Here is a 26,308-nt window from a genome sequence, read left to right as displayed (position 1 = left end):
GCATCCCAGGATGGTGGGAGATTAGCATCTTCAGAGTTCTATTGTCCTTCTTAAATGGGTCATTCAGGAGAATTGCCTACTGTCTGGTCGGTGTTCCCCTCAAGTACACACACAGTTGTAAATACGTCTGTTAGTCTAAAGGTGCCACAGGACTCTTTGCTGCTTTTACAGATCCAGACTAACACGGCTACCCCTCTGATACTTGACAGTTGTAATTGTTACATAGTCAGTATTCCTAACTTTAGATACAGAAGTGATACATGCATACAAATTGGATAATCACATTCAGTAAATCATGACCTTTCCAATGATATCATACATGTGCCATCTTGCATAAAGTATATCTTAGTTATGCCATATTCATATCTTAAGCATATTTTTATGAAGAATATGGAGTGTCACACCACACAAGTCACATTAGAAAAAGTAGTTTATGATTGGAAAACCATGAAACCTGCTATGCCCCTGCCTTGTGCCATGTGTCATCATTTGCACCAGAGCAAAGTGAGTGAATGGCTGTAAATCATTACTAAATCAGAATGATGGCCTCGCTTACAGCAGTAGTAGCACCGTACAGCTTACACAGGTGGAAAGGCAAGGCACAAGGCAATGGGAAAACACTCCCACTGTTTATACTTTGGGAAATGTTGTTCAAAAAAGATGTAGTTAGAAATAAAAGAAGGGAAGAAAGAAACTCTGCCCTCTTTATGATGAAAATATCCTTTCAAACTGTACTCCTGATTGGCAAGACTGCCTTTCACATACATTACAAAGGTGTCAAATCACATTTTATCTTGCTACATCTTGTGTGCTGGAGCATGGTATGACACGATGTAACATGATGCAACATATGGCAATAAATCAGATTGAAAGTGAATATAAATTCAGTTTTTTGGGAGAAAAAACAGGGTATACTAATTTCATTGCATTTATATTGTTAAGGAGATGACACTTGTTTTTATTAAAAAACACACACACATTGTCCCTGGTAAATGATTGTTCCTCCAACATAAGTCTTTACTCCAATACACTTACTGTTTAGGTTTTAAATGCCATAATACAAGAAAGTCAGTGAGTTTTAGAAGAACAGATCCTGCTTTATTGAATACTCAACAAAACTCCTTGGAGAAATGAAACAGACTTTAAAATGTATAGTCCAGAGAAATAAATCCATATTTGGCTAAGAGCAAAGTTATTTAGACTGCTGGATAACTGTAGTGTCTGAAGTGGCGACTGGAAGTTTAGGTGGGTGGAAGTACTGTTTGGAATCAGTTTGTTTTCTCCCTCCAGGTATGACAGTTAAATATTTAAAATGTAAGTTCTAAGAAGAGCTTTGTGGTGAATAGACATCTATTAGAGTAGAAGTAAGCAAGATTACTCTCCAGGAGGTTAGAAGCACTCCACTCACGTGCCTAACAACATTCACAATACCACACACCATAAGAAGTGTCTGCTGGCTGCACGTGGAACTCTCTCCTTTCTTTGTAAGCAAAGTCTGCCATGTCAAAGGTGGACTGGAGTTTAAGAGACACTCAAACAAAACTCTTTCACTGGATACGTGAAGAATTAGCCTGGAGGAAACTCAGATTCTTCATCAGCACTTTACAGTCCAGAGAGCCTAAAATAAGTATCAACTTTAGAATGATGAACAGATTGTTGCATTTAAAAAACAAAACAAAACATATTTCTGTTGTCAGTCATAGGTTCCAGTGAGTTCCTTTTAAAAAGTAAATTTTGCCAGCTTATTCATCATTTTAGTTCAGAATTCAAGATGAGGAACAATATGCTATCTCAGTGTTTGTCTTTATTATAAGCACATACATCATCAGTTGCAAGACAATATACACATACTTGATCCTTTTAGTAATAACTTGATTGATGATTCCAGCTAGTTTAAAAGAAAGAAGCCGCATTATAAGAGCTGTATAGAGATATGTTGCTATCTAGTAGTAGACGGATTAATAGCTCTGAAAGGGATTGATATGATGAATATAGAATGACTGTATGCAAAGAGATATAAGAGAAGTATAACAAATCTTGCAACACAAAATAGCATTTCTAAATTCATTAAACAGTTACTCATGTGAACACGTTCCTTGTGGATATACACTAATTTACACCACGTTTTAAATATTTCAGTATGTAGCACTGAAATTATTTTTCATTATGAATTATTCATCACCTGCACTCTTCTTTTTTAAAATGACTTTTTAAAAACAATAAAATACTTTTAATTAACATTAGGCAGAACATTTAAAATGAACCCATTTCTCCAGTTACTGTCAGGAAAGAAATTGCATTTTGAATTTTGGAAAAAATGTTTTAGGAAGGTTTATCAGGGCTACAAGAAAAGTTGCCCATGAACTAATGGAATTAGCTTATCTTTGAATTCCCTCCACCCCAACTTAGAATGGCCACTAATTCCTTTCTTTGCTCTTTTGGTGTTTGCAAAGGGGTTCACTAAAGCCTGAATTGATATAATTATTGGCTTGGATTGTTAGAGATTTAGGCCAGATGGCTATGGGTTTCTAAAGTCCCAGTTGCTTGTGTTAGCTTTTCTAGTTTGCCTATAGGGTTTGGGGATCAGCAATTTGAAAGGCCTGCAAACTTGTAAAACAGTATTATTCATGGGGGCAGAATGTTCATCGGCGTGACCCAGTACTAAATACATTCATTATAGGCATTTCTATTCTGCGCAATTTGCCACACGGTGCTGGTTTCTGAAAAAAGAGACAATGGCTTATAAAATGCTTTTGAATGCTTAAAAAGAAGGAGAGTTCACGCTGAGCCTCCTCTGCTTTCTTTTTCGACAAGAACCTTCTTAGTGACTTTGGCTGAGCTGTGCTGAGAATAAGTAAAGTGGAAAAATCAGCTATTTACTTTTTACATTTCTGGGTATGGAGGGAGTGGAAGGAGAAGAAAAAAATGAAAAGAAGCAATGGTAAGATTATGTGAATGAGCAAATAAGCAAGTGGATAAAGTCAGCATAGAAATAATGTAAAGAAGAATGAAAAAGCAGCAAGAATGTGGCTATAATGATAAACTTAAAAGGAAGTGCAGAGAAGGGGAACAGAAAGCCCATCATAAATAATCATATTTGAAATGAGACCATATCAGTTTCTGTGACCTGGATACGGCACGAGGCTCACGTAATGATCAATAGCATTTCTGATGTACACAAAACACATTAGCAACTCAGGCATTTGACTCTTGCGTGCAAATATGTTGTGGGTGTTTTTTGTGTAGAGTACATGGAAATAGTTCACACATGGAAAAGGTATGATTAAATTGCCACTTTCAGGCCATCTACGCCATCTATCCTTCAGGTTGCTGGGCTTTTTTTAAACAGATGGCATGTATAAGGTGTGCCTTAGTAGAATTGTCATGCTTCCCCATGAACTGCTTTTTTAACTAAGATGAAAAGGATTTTCTGAAGAACCACAGGAACAACAAAATAATAAAGCACACATAAAAAGAACTCTACTCAGGAAAAGACAAGTGCACATAGTACAAAACACTGCTGCAGAATCCTTCAGTAAGAAGCCAATTAAAGGGCAAGGGTTTGCAAACAAGAAGAATATGAAGAGAACTAAAAGAGAGACATAGAAGCTTGTGCTTCATTTAGCAACACAGACATTAAAGAAAAGCAGGTTATCCAGAAATAGGCAGAAGTGTCAATATATTAATAAAGGAGCAAGAAGAAGACATAATTAGAGATATGACACCTTATAGTCCTTTGCTAAGCAAATGCACTCAAAAAGATTTTGTTTTGTTGAAAAAAAGAGGATTCCAAAGTGTATAAATCAGGAGAATGATTACATGTTTTGTGGAGGCAAGAAAATGAATTAAAATTACAAAAACAATTTGAAGTGTCATATAAAGAAGACAAGAAGTTGATTTAAAGTTTTTCTTTAGTAATTTGTCTGCTCTCTGTTGTGGCACACTCACAGAAAGTGAATGCTGGGGGAGGAGCTGCCCCCCCCCACCTTTCGCTAGCTTGTGTGTGTGTGTGTGTATGTGTGTGTGTGTGTGTGACTTCACTGTCCTTTGATTTGGAAGCAAGCTGATTGGCTGGAAGCAATTCAACACATGCCGGGCAAAAGCTTTGTGCGAGTTGAAGTGAAGTTGCACGGATTTTAGACTGGAGTCAGCAATCAAGGGTGTTTAGTCTGCAGCTGAACAGTGAGAGGGAAAGAGGATCTCTCAGAAAAGATACAGTGCAGATTCAGCTAGCACTCTGCAATAAATGGATACTAACTGCAGAAGGAGAAAACACTGATTTGACAAATTTCGTCCTTGAAGAGGAGCAGGAAAACAAATGAGAGAGATTGGATTGCATACAGATTGTTTCTGGAAATCCTGACACGGTGTGTATACAAAAAAAAAAGTTTTCTGAGATATACTAAGATATTAATACTTTGCTGTATTATAAAAGACTTTTTCAAATTTTAAAGTACCAAATGTGTACTGGGTTTAAGGTACCAAAAGAAGTTTGAAAGAACTGCTTTTTAACTTGCTTGGAGAAATGAATTGCAAAAACTTACAAATGCACCAAATCAGTAGTAAAATGCACTTTATGTTCCTTTTTGTACTGATGATAATATCTTTCAGTAAAGATGTGCTAGGCAAGAATTTGAAATACAGGATTTATGAGGAGCAGAGAGTTGGATCAGTAATTGCAAGACTATCAGAGGATGTAGCTGATGTTTTATTTAAAATTCCTAACCCTTCTTCAGTTCGTTTTCGAGCCATGCAAAGAGGGAATTCTCCCTTACTTGTAGTCCGAGAGGATAATGGAGAAATCAGCATAGGAGCTAAAATTGACCGGGAACAACTCTGCCAGAAAAACTTAAACTGCTCTATAGAGTTTGATGTGATCACTCTGCCTACTGAACATCTGCAGCTTTTCCATGTTGAAGTTGAAGTGCTGGATATTAATGACAACTCTCCCCAGTTTTCCAGATCTCTCATCCCTATTGAAATATCAGAGAGTGCAGCTGTAGGAACCCGGATCCCTTTGGACAGTGCTTTTGATCCAGATGTTGGGGAAAATTCTCTGCACACTTATTCACTGTCTGAAAATGATTTTTTTAATATTGAAGTGCGAACAAGGACTGATGGTGCCAAATATGCAGAACTCATTGTGGTTAGAGAATTGGACCGGGAGTTGAAGTCAAGCTACGAACTCCAACTCACTGCTTCAGATATGGGGGTACCTCAGCGATCTGGATCGTCTATCCTAAAAATAAGTATTTCTGACTCTAATGATAACAGTCCTGTTTTTGAGCAACAATCATATATAATTCAGCTCTTAGAAAATTCACCAGTGGGTACTTTGCTCATAGACCTCAATGCTACTGATCCAGATGAGGGCGCTAATGGTAAAGTCATGTATTCTTTCAGTAGTCATGTGTCTTCCAAAATTATAGAGACTTTTAAAATAGACTCAGAGAAAGGCCATCTGACCCTCCTGACACAAGTGGACTATGAAATCACCAAATCGTATGAAATTGATGCCCAAGCTCAAGATTTGGGTCCAAATTCTATCCCAGCTCATTGCAAAATTATCATTAAAATTGTGGATGTCAACGACAACAAACCTGAAATTAATTTAAACCTGATGTCCCCTGGGAATGAGGAAATAGCTCACATTTCTGAAGGGTCACCTGTGGACACTTTTGTTGCCATAGTCAGGGTGCAAGACAAGGACTCTGGTGTGAATGGAGAGATAGTTTGCAAGCTTCATGGGCATGGCCACTTTAAACTTCAAAAGACTTATGAAAATAACTATTTAATTTTGACTAATGCTACTCTAGATAGAGAAAAGAGATCTGAATACAGTTTGACTGTAATAGCTGAAGACAAGGGGACACCAAGTCTCTCCACAGTGAAACATTTTAGTGTCCAAATCAATGATGAAAATGACAACCCACCCCGCTTCCAGACAAACAGATATGAAGTTGTTATCTTAGAAAATAACTCTCCAGGTGCATACATCACGTCTGTCACAGCCACAGATCCAGATCTAGGGGACAATGGACAGGTCACATACACTATTTTGGAAAGCTTTATTTTGGGAAGTTCTATAACCACCTATGTGACCATTGACCCATCCAATGGTGCAATCTATGCACTCAGAACTTTTGATCATGAAGAAGTAAATCAGATTGCCTTTGTGGTTCAAGCTAGAGATGGAGGGAGTCAGCAACTTGTTAGTAATACCACAGTTGTGCTAACTATTATTGATGAAAATGATAATGCTCCTGTCATTGTGGGACCAGCACTACGCAATAATACTGCAGAAATCTCAATCCCTAAAGATGCTGAGAGTGGCTTCCATGTGACTAGGATAAGGGCTATAGACAGAGACTCTGGTATGAACTCAGAACTAAGCTGTTCCATAATAGCTGACAATGAAGAAAACATATTTGTAATGGACCCAAGATCATGTGACATCTATATGAATGTTAGCATAGAATCTGTTTTATCTAAAGAATGGGAATTCTTTGTGATAGTTCAGGATAAAGGCAGCCCTCCACTCAGTACCAAAGCACTTCTGAAATGTACTGTTTTGGAATATGTTTATCCAATTCCAAGCACAGAAGCTACTTTTATTAGCCAGCCCTCTCTGGATGTTTCTATGATAACAATTATATCACTTGGATCAATATGTGCAGTGTTGTTGGTCATTATGGTTATCTTTGCTACGAGATGCAATCGAGAGAAAAAGGATACAAGATCCTACAACTGCCGTGTGGCAGAATCAACTTACCAGCACCACCCAAAAAGACCATCAAGACAGATTCACAAAGGTGACATTACACTTGTACCTACTGTTAATGGCACTTTACCCATCAGATCTCACCACAGAGCTTCTCCTTCATCATCTCCAACCTTAGAAAGAGGACAAATGAGCAGCCGACAAAGCCATCATAGTCACCAATCACTTAACAGTCTAGTGACAATCTCATCAAATCATGTGCCAGAGAATTTCTCACTGGAACTCACCCATGCTACTCCTGCTGTTGAGGTAAGGTTATATATTATTTTGCATGCATGTTCACTCATTCACCCATCTATGAGTGTGTTTATGTTCTCCATGCTGTCTATGACAGTATGAAAGTATTATAGCTTTTTTTTCAGGGATGCAGCACTGCAGTTCCACTCCGTCAATTGAATCTTAAAACAATCCTGCATGTGAGAGACTATAGTAAACCTATTATAATTTCTTTATATTCTTCTTTAAATTGAAACAACTTTGTGTTATATACACATAATATACACAGTACTTTATTATTGATGTACAGTTTTCTGTGTGTGTGTGTGTGTTCAGACACATATAGTGTATAACACGCAAAGTATTTGTACGATTGACAGAACAAACTCCTTAAAATGAGGGTTTATAGTAGAAACACTGCTACAATTTTAACTGCAGCTGCACTAGCAGATGGTGGTAGTGTGAGAGTGTATGCATCCAATATCTTTATGTGAGTGTAAGCATCCAGTATCTTCGTAATTTGAAACTGCCTATTTTATTTTTTAAATATATACACTATATAGTTTTGATCTCTCCTTTAAAAAAAACAACCAACCAACCCCCCAAAAAACCTCAAAACAACACCTCCTCTTTGCAGTCCATTGTTTTTAAATGTTAATTAATTAGTATGAGTTCTGAGACTAATGAACAGCATTGCATTTTCTGTCTGTAAAGTGCCTTCAGATGTTTTCCATGGCAAACACTGTATACTGTAAATACCCAGTTGTACTCCATTATATATGCACATGAATGTGCTCTAATTAAATTTTAAAGAAGAGACCAAAAATAAGTACTTAATTAAATTTTTTCTAAATAGACATTTGGGTTTTATTTCCAGGAATCAGTGTTTTCTTCTTTTCTTTAGCAGGTCTCTCAGCTTCTTTCAATGCTTCATCAGGGCCAATATCAGCCAAGACCAAGTTTTCGAGGAAACAAATATTCCAGAAGCTACAGGTGAGGATTTCAGTTAGATTCTGATCAAAACATTTTTATCTGAGAACAACATACTGTACATGCGATAACAAAATATAATTCCATCACCATATTTTTCTGTTTACAGATACGCCCTACAAGATATGGATAAATTTAGCTTGAAAGATAGTGGCCGTGGTGATAGTGAAGCAGGAGACAGTGATTATGATTTAGGTAGAGATTCTCCAATTGACAGACTTCTTGGGGAAGGATTCAGTGACCTTTTCCTTACAGATGGGAGAATTCCTGCAGGTAAGAACACAATGAAAGTTGAATAGTTTATTTACAGCGCTCCCTGACTGTCACATTGATGTAGTTAGCATTGTGAAAGCCGAAATTCTTTAGCTTTCAAGTTTTATATTTCCTCCTTCATCTGCTCTACAGTATATAGTGTCCTCAAACCAGAACACAGCTGGTGCACTCAAGACTGGGACACTATTGAATTTCTGCCCAGAGCAGTGCGTAGGCAGTTTCTGCTATTATTTGCAGCCACATGAGCTGGCTCTAAATCCCCCCCCAAAAAGCGTCAACTGGTCTATGTCCCTAGATTTTTAATGACTGGGTGGATGTTTGTGGAAAACCAGGCTGCTGTGGTGTGTTAAAAATACACTGAACTATAATTTGGCAGATGCATTTTCCATAATAGGATCCAGACTTCCAGAGCTTAAAAATGCACTGGTTAGGTGATGGACTGTAGTTTTTAGGTAGGGAAGTGTAGAGCTTCACTGTGTTTTCCACTAATGAATTAGTATCTATAAATACGACCTATGTGTCAGTATTTGTGCTGAATATCAAAGCAGTTCATTACCTGCCATCCTAGTTGCTGGAATGAGCTGATTGTTCCAACATAAGAAGAGAAGAATACCTGGGGGGGGCGGGATTTATACAACTACCTGTACTTTTTACTCCTAAATCTTTGGAAAATAAATGTGAGGCCCAGATTTAAATGCCTATACAAAATATACAGGACATGTTTTATCCTTGCCCATGAAGGCAATCCTACAGGGCCAGATTATGCCAGTATGGCTTAGGCTCATATTGGGGCTGGTGGGTAGCTCTACAATTTGTTGTGCACTAGGGTGCAGAGTAAGAGTGCCCACTGAACTGCTCCTTAGGATGGTGCAGAGCATGCTTCCTTCTGTAACCAGTAAGTGCCATTGGCCAGAGCAGGATGGGGTAGAGCCAAAGCCTTGCCACCTCCTTCCCACATTTGGGGTGGCTAATCCTCAAGGGCACTAGAAGGGCCTTCAATTTTCCCTGGCATTTGTGTGGAGAGTTTAAGATGAAAAGGCTTATGGAGCCCTTCCTTTCCTTGGCCCCCAAACATGTAATTCTGTCTTTTCAAACCTTCAACACTTCTCTTGTGGATTTTGCTCCATTCTAAGGTCTCACACTACTCCTGAGTCCAATCTCCCATCCAGAAGTCCAACCTAGCTTCTTTTGGTAGCTGGGATTATGTAGGTCCAAGTGGCCCAATATGTAGGTCCAAGTGTCAACAGTCCCAAGGGGTTTTTTTCCCTCCTTTCTTGCCAACAAGTTGCTACTTAGGAGCCATTTATTCCTGTACCATCCAACTTTAGACAAAAATCTTTTCTCCTTGGGTGGTAAATTAGGGAAGAATTTACTATAATTCTCAGCAGCTGCTAAGGGAGACTTCAAATTCAATACTTTTGCACTGGAATCCTTCCACAGTGGCAGCTAAGGAATAATTGTCTACTTCCTGGCTGGATGATTGTGGGTTGCCAGGGAAAAAAAGGAATGTTTACACTCTTAGATAGCTGAAATTCCTATTATTCATTTAAAGAACTTTCTATTAACCCTCCAAATAGAAAACCAATGAGTGAAATTTTCAAAGTTTGGCCCAACTGTGATCCCACTGAAGTGAATGTTAAAACTCTCATTGATTACAAGGGGAACAGAGTTAGGCTAACATGGAGTGCTTTGTTTATGTGCATAGCCCTAGCCACTCCATTAGTTATACATGAACCATTTAAGATAACATATTAATTAATCTGCGTGTTCACATCAAACTCACAAAAAGTAGAATGGAAACTTTCTTCAGGTTTCCTAAGTTCAGCTTCCTTCTTCTGTGCCCCTCTATTTTTAAGAGTCCATGCATTTTCACCCCAGTCCAGAAGTCACAGAGTCAAAATACTGTAAGAAAGATTGTTTTTTCAATATTTTCTGCCTAGATGGCACCAGGAAGGAATGGACCATCTCCCATACACATGAATTTGTGGGAGAACCTCAAACATTTTAAATTTCAATGAAAACATTTCTTTTTTCTCCCTTAAAATATATATAAAAAACCTTTACCTATATGTTTACGGTTTTGAAAAAAACATACATTCAGAGTTACTTCTGCCATTTCAGTCTTAACCCATACCATTGTACATTTATATCTTTTTCTATTGCTGACTTACGGATAAAGTGGGACATCATTAACCCTCATCATTAACATCCTGATTGCTGGAATAAGTTGCTTGTTCCAACATAAGGAGAGAGGCATATCTGGGAGGATGGAAAAAATTGAAGCCCACTCGCAAATACAGTAGGGCTTTTGATCATTTTTTCAGAGTATTGCTATTATTTTATACTGCTAAATTTTGGTCTCACTAATGCGAATGGCAAAACTCCCACTGATTTAAATGTGACAAGCCTTTGGCCTTGAGTGAACTTGGCCAATGAACGTTGACACACTAATGGCCCTGCAGTTCTCTATTAATTCACAGAATTGCACTGGAATTGTACTGAAAGGACCAACTGAACCAGTGCAGCTATAATGCATTTCATTCCCATTCACACTAGAACTAAAATCCTTTGATTTAACCATTGTGGGTGGAGATATTTTCAAGACTTGTCAAGAGCTGGTGCAATCACAATGGGACTGGCATTGCCTGTGAAACATTATGAGCACATTTAATGTGTGGAAACAAAGCACTTCATAGGCATTTCAAACATCTAAACCAACACTTTAAACACCAATTATTTTATGTAGATGAATCTTTTGAGGCTCACCCATCACTACCTCATTTGCAACACCCAGTGCAAAATCTGGCCTCCAGCCATCTATACTTCTGCTAAATTTCATACTCCCTGATGTAAGAAACGAAGTGAGTATAAACCTAGAGGAATTTTAAATTACATTAAAAAGGAAACAATATGTTAGACTGTATAAAGCATGGTAGGGAAATAATACTGACAATAATAGAGTGCCACTATATCAATCAATGGTATAGTCTCACCTGGAATATTGTGTTCAGTTCTGGTCACTCCATCTCAAAAATGATGTTGCAGATATTGAAGTGGTCCAGAGACAGGTGAGGAAAATGATTAGAACCATGAGGAAACTTATGTGGAGACACTGCAAAGTTTAGGACTGTTTAGTTTAGTTTAGAGAAAAGACAAATAAAAAGGGATATGATATAGGTATATAAAATAAAAAGACAGAAGAGTATAAACTTCAGTTCTTCAAGGCACAGTCTAACTATTAACTGATGGAATTAAGAAGCAGCTTCTCATGTGGGCAAGGTACCACATAATCAAAAGTTATTCTATAATTGTTTATATATCTGCTTCTTGAACTTTACTGTGCAGTATCTGGTACTGGCCTCTATCAGAGACAGGATACTGGCCTAGATGGCCCACTATCCTGATGGGGTATGACAATCCCAATGTTCTTATTTGGAATTAAATACATTTACTGAGGTAATCCTGAGAGGTGTTGTGCAGCTGCAACTCCCATTAGCTTCAACATCTGGAAAGGGGTAGTTTCCTTTTTCAGCAGTTGGAAGTGGAAATTAGGCTTCTCTCCTGGCATCCTCTCTGCACAGGGCCTCCACTCACAGTTTACTGGGTTTTAAAAGGGGCTGCACATGCTTCCATTCCTAATCAACCCTACTAGAACTCTTCCGGGGGCTGGATGCTGGCTGGTCATTCCCCTCCAGCACTTCTTTGGGTAGGAATGTGAGTTCCTGGGCAAAAAGCAGAGGCAACACCCATATCCTCCATTTAGCATTCATCACAGGCCCAGATCCCTTACATCCTTGGTTGCTCCTCTTTGTAGTCTGTATAGTCACTGTATGTCAGTCACAAACTGGAGATATTAAACCAGCCAGCCCCCAAAGGCCAAATACATCCCTAGAGTAACTCCACTCAAGTTAATGGAGATATACTGGGCACGAATTTGGCTAAAATGTCATGAGGTTGGATTAAAATCTGCTTCATCCATTTGGTAATTCATTATGTTACTAACAGACCCTAAAGAGGAGACAAGAGTTGGAGAAGATGGAGATAACTCCATATCTTCTCTGTTCTCTCTCCTTTCTCTTCTCCCTCATTTTCTTTTCCTTACAACTTTCCTCCCATATCCTTCTATCCTGTTCCCTTGCTCTCTTCACTGAATTGCAACTAGGAGATGAAAGAGGGAAACTTCTTAATTTTCATTCATGAAAGGCATTCAACAGACATGTTATATACTGTGAAGTTGTAGCTATGTTGGTCCCGGGATGTTAGAGACCCAAGATGGGTGAGGTAATATCTTTTATTGGACCAACTTCTTTAGGTCTGGGAAAGGTATTCCGAGTGTTTCGCTGTGACACTCAGAGTATCTTTCCCAGACCTGAAGAAGAGTTTTGTGTGGCTTGAAAGTTTGTCTCTCTCACCAATAGAAGTTGGTCTAATAAAAGATATTACCTCACGCACCCTGTCTCTTTATTCATCAGACAGTCCTGTATGAGAAGACAGTACTCTAACCTCTACCTTTTAAGTCACTCAGTCCACTGATTTTCTTGGGATTCACTGAAGCAATGGTATAATATGTTCTTCAAACAAGTTTAAAAATTATATAGTTATCTTATATTTTATATAGTTATCAACCTTTCTTACAGAATAAAATACATGTGAACTTCCCTATAATGGGAGAACGACAACACTGGATCTGAACACCTCTGATCTTTGGAGAAATTCAGATCCTGATCAGAGCTTTGGATCTCAGGTCCTTCAATATGCACTAGTGCTGACCTCTGTAATTGTGAGTAATCTATATAATTGAATCTGAACATTAATCTCAGATTTTGGTTTTGATTACAGCAATGAGGCTATGCACAGAGGAATGTAGAGTTCTGGGACACTCTGACCAATGCTGGATGCCACCTCTGCCCTCTCCATCTTCTGATTACAGAAGTAACATGTTTATTCCGGGGGAGGAATTTCAGCCGCCGCAGCAGCAGCAGCAGCAACAGCAGGCATTTGAAGAAGATTCACAGCCTGTTGAGTCCAATGAAAAGAAAAAGAGCTTTTCAACATTTGGTAAAGTCTGTCAAAATGAGGAAGAGTCAGAGGACATCTGTACTTCATCTCTCCTCTCTGAAATGAGCAGCGTTTTTCAGCGCCTGTTGCCTCCTTCACTGGACACCTATACAGAATGCAATGAAATGAATCGCTCAAACTCACTGGAGCGCAGGAAGGGACATTTACCAGCCAAGACTGTAAGCTACCCACAAGGGGTGGCAGCATGGGCAGCCAGTACACATTTCCAAAACCCTGCAAACAACACTGGGGTCATGCTAGGGACTCACTCGAGTGCACAACCTTCCTCTAAATGGCTGCCAGCCATGGAAGAAATCCCAGAAAACTATGAAGAAGATGACTTTGACAATGTGCTTAACCACCTCAGTGATGGTAAACATGAACTAATGGATGCCAGTGAGCTGGTAGCAGAAATTAACAAGCTGCTGCAAGATGTCCGGCAGAATTAGAGGGTTTTTTATATCATATTTTTCCATATTTATGGAAAACTGGGAGGAAAAAGAACCAGAATGAAAAGAACTGGTATTGCCAATTAGTTGCATTTATCATAAATGTGTCTGTGTATGTTGAATATTAAAATACTGTATTTTCATATGTACACAATGCAAGTGTGATTATCTTTATCTGTATTTTAAAAATACATTTGTACCTTATATTTATGTGTAATTTAACAAATAAATTTTATTTTTGTACTCCTAAGGCAAGCATGTTTCCTAAGTGTGTATATCTGGCACCATTTGACTTTCTTGCCAAGCAGGTGTGTAAACTAAATCAAAGACAGGGATGTTGCTTTTCACAGGTTTGTAAAGAGTTTCAAATGTTACAGCACAGGCCCAACCCCACTGAAACATTATCCATACATTAGTTTCAGTAACGGATCCAACATCTTATTGCAATGTTTCATTGTTACAATAAAGAGTTGTCAACTCCCATAATGCCTAAAATGTTCTTCTTTTCATGCCAGTTCAGAGAGTCATTCTCTCATTTAATTGATGGCTTATAAGAGGGGTGAGGAGGGATGATGGCATTCTCCAGAGGTACAACCACCACTGAGAAGGAGTGTTCCTCTTAGACAAACTCCTTTGGCCAACTCAACAGTGATACTGAGAAGATCTGACAACAGTTGCACCCAATCTCTCCCAGATGGGTCAGCTTCATTCAGAACCTCTCTGGTAATGGGAATAAAAGGGTAAATTGGAGAGACCCCTCCCTCCCCTGCCAACAAAATAATCTCTCTTGCTATTACCTCCAAGTCACTACTACCTTTCTTATTTTCAGCTGCTGAGCAGTCAGCCACTCTGTGTTGAAGTCAATAAAGGAATTCTATGGGGCCCCATCCATATGCCTTATGATACAGTTTTTAATTCATGAACATATATTATTTATTCCACAGGACACCTGCCTCATTCAGTATACAGGATGGATGGTGCTTACTTAATAAACAGCTGTTCAATATTTTGGTTTCTTCTCATTGGTCAATTGGTGGCCCCATGCCTTATTTACTGCACACTTCAAACCCTGATCTGAAAACAGAATTATTAATTTCCGTATGGGCTTCTCTATAGTGCTCATCACTATAGTATGTGAGTGCTTCATAAATATTAATTCATTTTCATAATACCCCTGTGAGATGAAAGTGTAGTATTAACCCCCTTTTACAGTTTGGGAACTGACACAGAGTGATTGAGGTAAAATATATCCACTCATGCTGGCTGAGACACATTGGACCTGATTTTTTCAAAGTACATAGCATTATATAGAACTGTATATGTTCAAAACACAGCTCCTATTGACCTTAGCTGCAGCTGTGAGTGTCAGCACTTCTCCAGATCAGACCCCCAGAGTCTCAAGTCAGGCACCCAGAAAATGAGGACAACACAATTAGTGACCCCCTGGGAAAAGTTAAGAACATAAGAATGGCCATACTGGGTCAGACCAAAGGTCCATCTAGCCCAGGATCCTGTCTGCCGACAGTGGCCAATGCCAGGTGTCCCTGATGATTAGAACAGGTAATCATCAAGTGATCCATCCCCTGTCACCCATTCCCACCTTCTGGCAACAGGGGTGGCGAGTTGTATGGGCCTGTGGTGCCTGGGCTCCAGCAAATGCAGGGGGACCCAGCTCCACCAATTTTCAGGGCCAGGTCTCTCCCCAGACCCCACACGCCTCTCACAGAGAGTCCCCCAGCCCTGCCTGGCACTCCTGCACGCCTTCCCCAAGCGTCCCTGCCCGCCCTGAATAGTGGGCAGCTGCTCCCTTGCTGGCCGCAGCCAACTACAAGGGAGCAGCTCTGAGGGCAGGCTAAGGTGGCTGATGCACCTGTGGAGGAAGGAGGCGCATGGTAGCCCCCGCTCCATGGCAGGCAACTCTGCGGAGGAGGAGGGGGGCTTATCCTGGCTGGACTTTCTGAACAGCAGCCTGAGGGGGCCTGAGTGAGTGTCGCGCTGGGGGGGTGGAGGGCCCCCCCATCCCCTGGAGCTCGTTGCATCCAGTGGGGAGAGGGCTGGGGGGGAGTCCTCTCTGGCCCCCCACCCTAGCCCTGGGAAAGCCTGTCTGCTGCACCCCAAACTCCTCATTCTGGGCCAGCCCCATGTCCTGCACACCCTCCTGCACCCCAACCCTTTGTCCCAGCCCAGAGTCTGCACCCAAACCCCCTCCCACACCCCAACCCCCTGTCCCAACCTAGAGCCAGCACCCCAAACCCCCTCCCACACCCCAAACCCCTGTCCCAGCCTACAGCCAGCACCCCAAACCCCCTCCCACACCCAAACTCTCTCCCAGAGCCTGCACCACAAAACCCCCTTCTCCAATCAAACTCCCTCCCACACCCCAACCCTCTGCCCCAGCCCAGAGCCTGCATCCAGCACCCAAACTCCATCCCAGAGCCTGCAGCCCCCTCCCGAACCCAAATTCCCTCCCAGAGCCTTAGGCAGGTGTGGGGGGCAGGCGGGACTTGGACCCATTTTGAGCACCACCAAAAATTATATAAACCTGCTGCCCCTGTCCGGCAAACAGTGGCTACGGACAAAGTTTGGTTTAAGTGTCTTGCCCAGCATCACAGAGGAACTTTTTGGTAGCAGCAGGGACAGATTCCAGTTTTCCGCAACAGCATTTACTTGCCTTAACTACAAGACCATTTGATTCTCTTTCTGCAATCTCCTGCAGTCACTACACTTCTGACTTCTAAAACAAATGCAGCAGTGCTCCTACAGCCAGCAGCATGGGTCCTGTGGAAAAAACAATGTGATCCTCTAATTAATTATGCATATGACCAAAGGGGCCAAAGTAAGGTTGCATAGGCAACCTTAATTTGGCATTTCCTAACATTCGAATGCTTGACTATGCAACCTGAATAATGTGCTTTTAACATAGTTTTCTTATATACAATTTTCTTCACTTTTAAAAAAGCAAATTGAAAAATCAGAAATTCCATCATGTGGCACCATGGGCATACCCACATGGGTCATCAGCAGGGTTGGACCATTTAGATCCACAGCCCTCTGCCCTCTGAAGTAACTGACAGTAGTAGTGGCATGTCAGCCTTTAAGTGGACCAGCACTAGAGGAGGATGGGAGTCATTGCCAGTCAGTTTTATAGATATTTGCTGACAGCAGAGGAATGATGAGAGTAAAAAATCATGGGATCCATGCTAGGCTTTGGAGGCATATGGATTCCAGTGGGCACAGACACTTCTGCCCATTCTTCCCTCATCCCCCCCCACTCCCGAAGTTTGGCCCCTTTTGCTCCTTTACCTATCCCCTCATTCCCAATCTTCCTTTCCTGGCTCCCAGGCCCAATCTCCTTGCCCAGACAGTTCCAGTTCCCCAAGGTCCTAATTCCACATGTTCCCCAAGCCCATATTTCCCCTTGCCTTTTCATGCCTGTCTGCTACTCTGCATTGCCCACAGTGTTCCTGTCCCTTTATGTTCTCTGCTGTATGTATCCCTAGGGCTGCCATAAGAGGCAACACACCTTGTGTTAGTTCCCTGGCACTGAGATACCAGGGAAAGAGGAATTGAGGAAAAGCTGAGATCATCTGATTAGTCACCAGACCAACTTCCTCCTGCCTGCTTGGAAGAATAGCCCCTAGTGACAAGAGGCCAGCATTGCACTGAATACCACATTAGGTAGCTACTGGATGCCTGACGCTGGCCTGGATTATTGTAAACACACAGGCAGAGGCAGCTCTATGTATTTTGCTGCCCCAGGCACGGCAGTCAGGCGGCGTGCCTGCGGGTGGTCCACCGGTCCCACGCCTTCGACATACCTGCCGCTGAATTGCCGCCAAAGCCGCGGGACCGGCGGACCTCCTGCAGGCATGCTGCCGAAGGCAGCCTGACTGCTGCCCTCATGCACGGCGACCGGCAGGCCGCCCCCTGCAGCTTGCCGCCCCAGGCACATGCTTGGTGCACTGGTGCCTGGAGCCGCCCCTGCACACAGAATATGCTTGTGAAATGTGGGACAGTCCCAGCCAAATTGGGACTGTTGCAAAGTATGGCAGAGATTCACAATGTGCCAGCCCCTGGTAATAGCAGGTAGGCTTGGAAATTGTATATTCAGGTCAGTGAAAAAGCTAAAATCCTCCTCTTTATCTGCCCTGAAGATAGTCAGAGTGACTAAAACCTCCACTTTAAATCCTGTGAAAAGTATTCCCCCTTCATAAATAAACTTAGAGCTTACTCCCTGTTCCTAGAGGAGGAGGTATCTGACCTTCAGGCTCAAACTTTACAAATGTTACTGCTTACAAACTCTCAGGGCAGCTGGATAAGATCCATTTTCACAGTCCCCTAGTCCACTGGGGATTACCAACCTGTTTTAAATTTAAAATCCTTAAAGCAGTTTATGCCCATCAGCCATTTCACACGGATAGTCTCAATGATTTAAAAGTCATTGTTTGAAAAGAGGACTTGCTAAGCAAAAATAGATCCAAGCAAATGTCCTCAGTATCACTGTGCATCCAAATGTCAAAAAACACCTAACATTGTTCTGGAAGGAAGTTCTGTTGCAAGAGCGGGTAATGGTGTTTGGTCTGTGCATCGACCTGAAGGGTGTTATCAGGTAATGAGACCAGTTATAAAATGTGTAAGGTCTCTAGGAGCAAAACTGTTGGTTTACTTAGATGATATCTGAATTGCAACAGTCAAAACTGCTCTTTAAATGGCATAGCTCAGGGGTTCTCAAACTGGGGGGGTCGGGACCCCTCAGGGGGTTGCAAGCTGTCAACCTCCACCCCAAACCCGGCTTTGCCTCCAGCATTTATAATGGTGTTAAATATATAAAAAGTGTTTTTAATTTATAAGGGGGGGGGGTGTCTCATTCAGAGGCCTGCTATGTGAATGGGTTCACCAGTAAAAAAATTTGAGAGCCACTGGCATAGCTTAACAGGTGGCCTGTGAACTGCAGGCTGGGAGAGGCTAGCCCCAGCCCTGTCCCTTCCGCCTGAGGTCCCATTCCTTCTGCATCTCTCTCCCCTGCTGTGGCCATCGGCCCCACCCCAGGCCGGCCCTCTCCCCTCCCAAACCTGGAGCACCAGGAGGGCAGGCGGTGCATGGCTGCATCCCCCCCGGAGTGCTGGGCGGGTGGTGCATAGGCCCAGCCTCCCCAACCCCAGAGCACCGGGAGGGCGAGTAGCACAGCCTCAGCCCGAGCCACCACAGAGGGGAACTGACACTGCAGGTAGAGTGGGATGGGAGGCCTGGCAGGGAGGAGCATGGGTGGGGCCACGCCTGGCTGTTTGGGGAGGCACAGCCTCCCCCAGCCTATGTATACCCGCTGCCCATGATAGTATGCTTACTAAACATAGACAAGTCTCTTTTCACCCTCTCCCATCTTAGTTTCCTGGTTTTTACACTGCATATGGCATCCCTAACATTGAATAGTCTTTATTCACAAGGGACCCTTGCACCCTGAGTTGATATATTAGTATTAAGTTAGACACAAGTCTACATTTACTGCATTTTGACAAACCAGTGCTGCAGCTTCTGGCCAGGCTGGCAGCTCTTTAAACAATGAGGCTGATTTCAGTGTGTTTTGCAGGGCTGGCGCTTCCATTATGCGACCCTAGGCAGTCGCCTAGGGCGCCAGGATTCGGGGGGGTGGCATTTTGTGCGCTCCCCACGGGGCGCACGGGAGCTTCCGGTTCCGCTCCCGTCACGCCGCCGAAGAAGGACCTTCTGCCAATGTGCTGCGGAAAACAGTGGCAGGCAATTGAGCAGCTCAATGACTGCAGCTGTCGCCTGTGGCATTTCGGCAGAGGGCCCTTCTTCGGCAGCGTGATGGGAGTGGAACCAGAAGCTCCCGTGCGCCCCGTGGGGAGCGCACAAAATGCCACCCCCCGAATTCTGCCTAGGGCACCAGAAACTCTGGCACCGCTCCTGGTGTTTTGCTGTTTGGTGAGCAGAATGATGGAAATATTTGTATAGACTGTGATGGTGTTTGATGGTAAAAATGCCATAAGCCATTATGTCCTATCTGCACTAGTGTTTCTTCTGTTGCTACGACAGGTGGTAATCCTGGAATGTTTAATATAGAACCATAGAAATGTAGGGCTGGAAGGGACCTTGAGCAGCCCCGTGCTCTGAGGCAGGATCAAGTAAATCTAGACCATCCCTGACAGTCTAACCCAGAGGTCGGCAACCTCTGGCATGCGGCTCGCCAGTGTAAGTACCCTGGTGGGCTGGGTCAGTTTGTTTACCTGCCACGTTGGCAGACTCGGCTGATCGCGGCTCCCACTGGCCGCGGTTCACTGTCCCAGGCCAATAGGGGCGGCAGGAAGCCGTGACCAGCACACCCCTTGCCCGCGCCACTTCCCGCAGCCCCCATTGACCTGGGACAGCGAACTGCGGCCAGTGGAAGCCGTGATCGGCCGAACCTGCTGACATGGCAGGTAAACAAACTAGCCCGGCCTGCCAGGGTGCTTACCCTGGCGAGCCACATGCTGGAGGTTGCCGACCCCTGGTCTAACCTGTTCTTAAAAATGCCCAATGATGGGGCTTCCACCACCTTCCTTTTAGGGCAAACCCAGCCATTTTTTCCAGGGCCTTCTCATGCTTATTTATCCACATCTGAGATGGGTGCAAAAAGACCAAATCTGATACCAGTGAAGTGATATACAAGCACAGCAGCAGTTCAAGTGTCATCACTTCAGAATGGCATATTAAATTTGTGTTTAAAATCTTTTTGTATTCAATACATTATGCTTTACCCTCCAGTGAATCCATTAGCATAAACAATTTGGAGGATGTGGCTGTGAATAAAGTCTTTGAGCTAACCTATTTACAATAATAGATTAAAAAGAAAAAAACAAAAAAGCCACCAGAGAAGTGAAGTTCTGGAACAGCCTTCCAAGGGGAGCAGTGGAGGCAAAAAGCCTAACATGCTTCATGACTGAGCTTGATAAATTTATTGAGGGGAGGGTATGATGAGACTGTCTACAATGGCATCTAGCCAATATTTGACTGTTAGCAGCAAATATCTCCAACAACCAGTGATGGGACACTAGATGGGGAGGGCTCTAAGCTACTGCAGAAAATTCTTTCCCAGGTATCTGGCTGGTGGGTCTCACCCACATGCTCAGGGTCTAACTGATTGCCATATTTGGGGTCAGGAAGGAATTTTCCCCCGAATCAGAGACCTCATGGTGGTGAGGGGGGTGGGGGCAAGAGGATTTCCCTTTCCTCTGCAGCATGGTGCATGGGTCACTTGCAGGCTTAAACTAATGTAAATGATGGATTCTCTATAACTTGGAGTCTTTCAATCATGATTTGTGGACTTCAGTAACTCAAACAGATGTTATGGGTCTATTACAGGAGGGGGTGGGTGAGGTTCTGTGGCCTGCAATGTGAAGGAGGTCAGACTAGATGATTTTCATGGTCCCTTCTGGCCTTAAAGTCTATGAGTCTAAAACATAAACAAAAATAAATCCACCAACAAGTAACTAAGCCTTGCTGAAAATTTCCCAGCTTTTTATAAAGAGTTTAAAATCCAGAGAAAATCCTAAGAAATCCCATTTCCTTCCCAACTTACAACCCTTAAAAGAACTTATATCTTTTCAAAGGTTAGAGTACTTGAAAGTCCCTGATTTTCTCAGCTTTATGTGTTATAAATAAACTTGCCATCCTATAGGACATAATGGAGGAGAAACTTCTGAACTTTTTCTGTGAGACTAGATTTGTGAAGAAAGGCTTGGATTTAAACTTTAGCACTGATGGCAAAAGTTGAACCTTAAATTGAAGATCTCTGAGAAAAATCCTATGTAGGTTTCTAAAATAATATAAGGAAAATCCACTTTCCTTGTTTGTTAATTATGTAATGTTTAAAGGTCAACCTACTGTCTACATTTAGTAAGGCATGCAATGGGAGGTCTAGTTTCACTCCTTAGGAGGCTGTAGTGTGTGCTCCCTCCCAGCACAGTAGGCTGGTGCAGTTAGGGTGGCCATGCTTCCCATTGTGTCCCCAACATAGAGCGGTGTCTTAACGACCAAATCTGGCCCACAGTATTTTCTGCAATATAGTCCATATAAATAAAAGAGGAAGTGACAATGTAGACAATATGTTAACATTTTAACTTTAGTCAATAAGGCATAATAATACTTAGCAGTTATACAACACTTTACATCACCAAAATAACATGCAACCATTAAAAAAACACCACCACCTTATTCACAGGGATCAATTAATCCTCCACTGGAGTACAGATATCTCTGTGGTGATGCATAGAAATAGTTTAAAACAAACTGAAACAGTCCACAATCATGCAGGAGAGACAATAACGAATACCTTATTTACTTGACACTCAAGGGAGACTCGGGCAGGCAGAATTGGAAAATGACACAGGCTGAAATATGGCTACTCCACATGTGGTAAATGAAGGGGGTGGAGAGCTCACTTTTATGGACACCCAGACAACCAGTGGGCTATAAAACCCCTGTTAGTAGCTGTTCTCTACTTGCTTTATCTGTAAAGGGTAAACAAGTCCACAGGTAAAGGGAAGTGAGTGGGCACCTGACCAAAAGAGCCAATGGGAGGGCTAGAACTTTTTTAAACTGGGAAAAGACTCCCTTTGTCTGTGAGTTGTGGTTCTCCGGGGAAGAGAGGAACAGGGCAGCAGTTATGCTGTGAGAAGCTTTAAGCCAGGTATGAAAAAACCATCAGATCATACCTAGAGATTGCTGATCTGAAATCCCAGATATGTAAGTAAATTAGGGAATGTCTAGGAAGACATGATTAGGGTTATTTCTTTTATTTTTTAATGGCTTGTGGACTCCTCTGTGCTAACCACAAATGTTTTTGTTTTGCTTGTAACCTTTAAGCTAAACCTCAAGAGAGCTATCTTGATACTTAGGCTTTTTGCTAGGTCTTAAACATAATTACAAAACTTAAGTTTCAGATGTATTTTTTCTTTTTGTTTTTAATAAAATTTACCTTTTTAAAGAACAAGATTGGATTTTTGTGTCCCTAAGAGGTTTGTGCATATGTTGTTTAATCATTTGTTGCTGGTGGCAACAGCTGATTTCCTTTGTTTTCTTTCCCAGGTCTTCCCCAGAGTGGGTGGGGGGGTGAATGAGCTTGAGGGTACCCCACAGCGATGAATTCCCAAGTGCGCCTTCTTGGGTCCCAAGGGGGTTTTTTTGCACTTTTTTGCACAGTCTGGAGTGGCCAGTATTAATTTTTAGAATCCTTGCGGGCCCTCACTTTCTGCACTCGAAGTGCCAGAGTGAGGAATCAGGCTTGACACCATACTTTCTCCCAATCCTATTGCAGATAGCACCAGGATGTTTTTTTAATGATAAATGGTTAGGAGCTCTGTTTTACTTCTGATAGGGAAGACAACACTTCCAGCAGCACCATGTCTGTCACTCCATTCTGGGAATATGGTTCAGTACTAATTCAGAAGAAAGAGTGCTACAAAGTGAATCACCAACACCTCTTCCAACAGAACCTGGATGTTCCTTGGAGTACATCTACCCGTATATTGTTTGCAACACATCTATCTAGTGAGCGAACAAGATCACAGCACAAGGTGGTATGACTGCAGAGATGGTAACCTCTCTGCCTCTATGTAAAACAATAAAAATATTTTCAAAGGAACAAAGGCCACGTAAGGTATGTCTACACTGCAAAAAAGCACAAACAAACCAACAATCCACCTTTCCCCTCCCCCCCAAACAACAGTGAGTCTCAGTGCCTGGGTCTAGAGACTCGGGCTCGCGCTACAGCACTAATAATAGCCATGTTGATATTTTTACCTCTTCCCCACGATAGTCAGTCTGAGCTCAAGCCCAAGCAGGAAAGTCACACTGACTGCCACTGAATGTCAGTGTGAGCTGTTGCCTTACTCCCATTTGTGACTTGAAAATCTCACCTGCAGTTTCTTCCCTCCCCACATCAAGTTAAGTCAATAGCATATTTCAGCTTCTCTCAGGTTTGTTGCCACCATAAATATGTGACCATTTATGGCAGATATATTATCCCAAACTAGGAATTCAACTGGAAATGGCAATATGCCCACTACACTTTATTCCACTAGCATTTAGTCCAGGAGATTTTGGCAATTACAATTTTTAAAAAGTATTGTGCCAATTGGTGCAGTGCAAATGGTACTTTTCAATCATAATATTTATCCATTTCACAGGATTTATTGCCAGCAGGGTTAGGAAGATGTGCTAGTGTAACCCACACACCTCCTGGGTGTGGTGTTCTGTCCCATCTAGTGGCACTGAGACCACTTAAAGAGAGTTAAATGAGTCTGCTCTACAGTCTTAGTTAAAAGCCAGTTGGCTTTTAGCTTATGGGGTAGAGGCTCATGCACTAAGTTCCAGAGATTCCCGGTTCGATTCTACCTGCTGCTGACCGGGGTCTGTTGGTGTTAGAAGTGGGGGCATGTCTGGGATTTCAACTGGGAAGTCTCTGAAGCTCGGGATGCGCTTCCTCAGCTAGGGGAAGTATGTAACCCACACCCCTTCTGGATGTGGTGTTCTGTCCCACCTAGTAGCACTGAGACCATTTAAAGAGAGAGAGATTAATGAGTCTGCTCTACAGCCTTAGCTAAGAGGCAGTTATCTTTTAGCTCATGCAGTAGAGGCTCATGCACCAAGCTTCAGAGATCCCTGGTTTGATCCTGCCCACCAATGTCCAGGGTCTGTCGGAGTTACACTAGGTCAACGTTTCTAACTTTGCATGGTAATTCTGAGGCAGGTTTGAGTCATATCTGGAATTACTATTTACAGAGGAAGTTTCTTCATGCTGTAAATGAAATTGGAACACAGCTTCAACTATGAAATCAAACTGGTGCCTTCATAATACCTTGACATAATCGATAGGCTTTATGAACTACATGAAATCAGCAATTACAATAATTAGTCCTCTGCAGGCAAAGCCTATTTTTTTCTATATATATAAAGGATACTTTCGAGTCTGAATGACGTATTTCAGATTAAGGCAAACAAACAAAAGCAAAGACTCCCCAGGAGAGCTCAAGTGTTTGTAGTCCCCTTTGCAGTCTGTAGCAACTCTTGAAACAAAATGGCTGCTACCTCTGTATATAAGCAGCACTGTTAGATGTTTAACACACATAAAACAAAGGTGCCACAGACTCTAGTGTTAAGGAAAAGGACTCAAGCTTTTTTTGAGCTAGTTAATCTAGGTTTTACTTCAAGAATATATCATAGACAGACGGTGGCTATGGAAATCCCAGATGGGGAACTAAGAGACGCCGCGTATTGATTCGGTACAGAGAGCTAGCGGTAAGAATATCGTTTTCTTCTTGGTTGAAGGTACTGCCTGCAGGAGGGGTTCAGAACATTAAACCTCCGAGTTCCAGATCAACACAATACAGTACAGGACAGAATTGAATAGCCAACGAAATTTTATTTTCTTGTTAATCAGGCTCATGCTGCTCTAAATAATATTGTGGTACGTACTATTCACAATATCTGCAAACGGACAGGTAACCTGTGGTTGGTTATATAACTGATCAATAACCACACTTGTAACAATGATGGGAATGTTTTAAATGACTAAAATGAGAATTTAAGCTTGGTAAATTGGTAGGCTTGGGACCATCTGGGCTTCACATAAATTCTAGGATAATTAGGTCACATTTCTCAGAAAGAACTTGCTGATGCATATCTGGATTGGAGGGATACTAATGCCAAACTGATGCAATTATCATTTTTTCACTGTATAAATGGTATGATATTAAAACATATGTTATACAGTCTTCCTTGAATTAGCCTGAATTTTGCAGCATACGCTAGACTTTGCTTCCTATAGATGAGCAGAATGTGAAGATGCATGTTAGTGTACAAAGTCGTTTTAGCAATATATTGCAATAAGTGAGGTGTGCATTCACTACCAGAACAGGAGCAACAACAATCCTTACATACTTACATCTCCAGTGTGTGGATGCCTGGTTTTAATCCAATCAGCCTGTGACTGGCCCCTGATGGGAGGACAACACAGCAATTTGTGTCTTTATTATATTTTTAGGACAATATCCAGTTATTATTTAGAGGTCATACATTTATGGTCTTGATGCAAAAATTGTTTCATAAGATTCTTTGTGCTGTGTTATTGAGGAAGTCAGACTAGATGGCCTTGCTGATCTTAAATATCTATGAATCTTAAAAATTCTATAGAATAAAAAACTTTGGATCATTATGGCCAGCACTTCATGGGTACTCAACAGAGGGCTAAAGGCACAGTGGCTTAGCTCCTCAAAGGTACTTAGGCTCCTAACTTCTGTTGCCTCACTTCATGTGGAAAAAAATTATTCATCAATTCATGTGCCAAGCTCACAGTTTTCCATGTAGAACAGGAGGAGCCTGGCACTGTTGAATATTGTTTTATAAACTATTAAAATATTATTTTTAACCAATGCAGACATTCATATAGTATGTTCTAGTTCTGTGTACTATTCTGTGAATTCCAGACAACAGAGTTCCTGAAAGTCATTTGTAAAGTACTACATACTAAACCAGGGGTGGGTAA

The 26,308-nt window shown here is 41.9% G+C and overlaps 1 protein-coding gene across 2 annotated transcripts; it reads left to right on the top strand.

The window, feature by feature from the left end:
• Positions 1–4,387: 4,387 nt before the first annotated feature.
• PCDH18 (protocadherin 18) lies at positions 4,388–14,243 on the top strand. 2 transcript variants are annotated; one of them, XM_045019855.1, is made up of 4 exons: positions 4,388–7,030; positions 7,902–7,990; positions 8,097–8,260; positions 13,100–14,243. In XM_045019855.1, the coding sequence occupies exons 1-4, from the start codon at positions 4,526–4,528 to the stop codon at positions 13,765–13,767; spliced, it is 3,426 nt and encodes a 1,141-aa protein (XP_044875790.1). In that variant the 5' UTR covers positions 4,388–4,525; the 3' UTR covers positions 13,768–14,243. The 2 variants fall into 2 exon arrangements, with proteins under 2 accessions (XP_044875790.1, XP_044875791.1); XM_045019856.1 differs by having other exon boundaries at positions 4,389–7,030; positions 7,905–7,990.
• Positions 14,244–26,308: the final 12,065 nt, after the last annotated feature.

Source organism: Mauremys mutica, chromosome 5 (assembly GCF_020497125.1).
Source record: "Mauremys mutica isolate MM-2020 ecotype Southern chromosome 5, ASM2049712v1, whole genome shotgun sequence".
Classification (NCBI taxonomy): domain Eukaryota; kingdom Metazoa; phylum Chordata; order Testudines; family Geoemydidae; genus Mauremys; species Mauremys mutica.
The sequence above is the reverse complement of the archived record's forward strand: the minus strand, read 5'-3'. Positions and strand labels throughout refer to the sequence as shown.

Excerpts from the sequence above, each read along its gene's own strand:
- PCDH18 (XM_045019855.1), top strand. The coding sequence starts at position 4,526 with ATGAATTGCAAAAACTTACAAATGCACCAAATCAGTAGTAAAATGCAC. Across the intron at positions 7,031-7,901 it reads ATGCTACTCCTGCTGTTGAG|CAGGTCTCTCAGCTTCTTTC; the intron begins GTAAGGTTATAT and ends TCTTTTCTTTAG. Across the intron at positions 7,991-8,096 it reads AAATATTCCAGAAGCTACAG|ATACGCCCTACAAGATATGG; the intron begins GTGAGGATTTCA and ends TTCTGTTTACAG.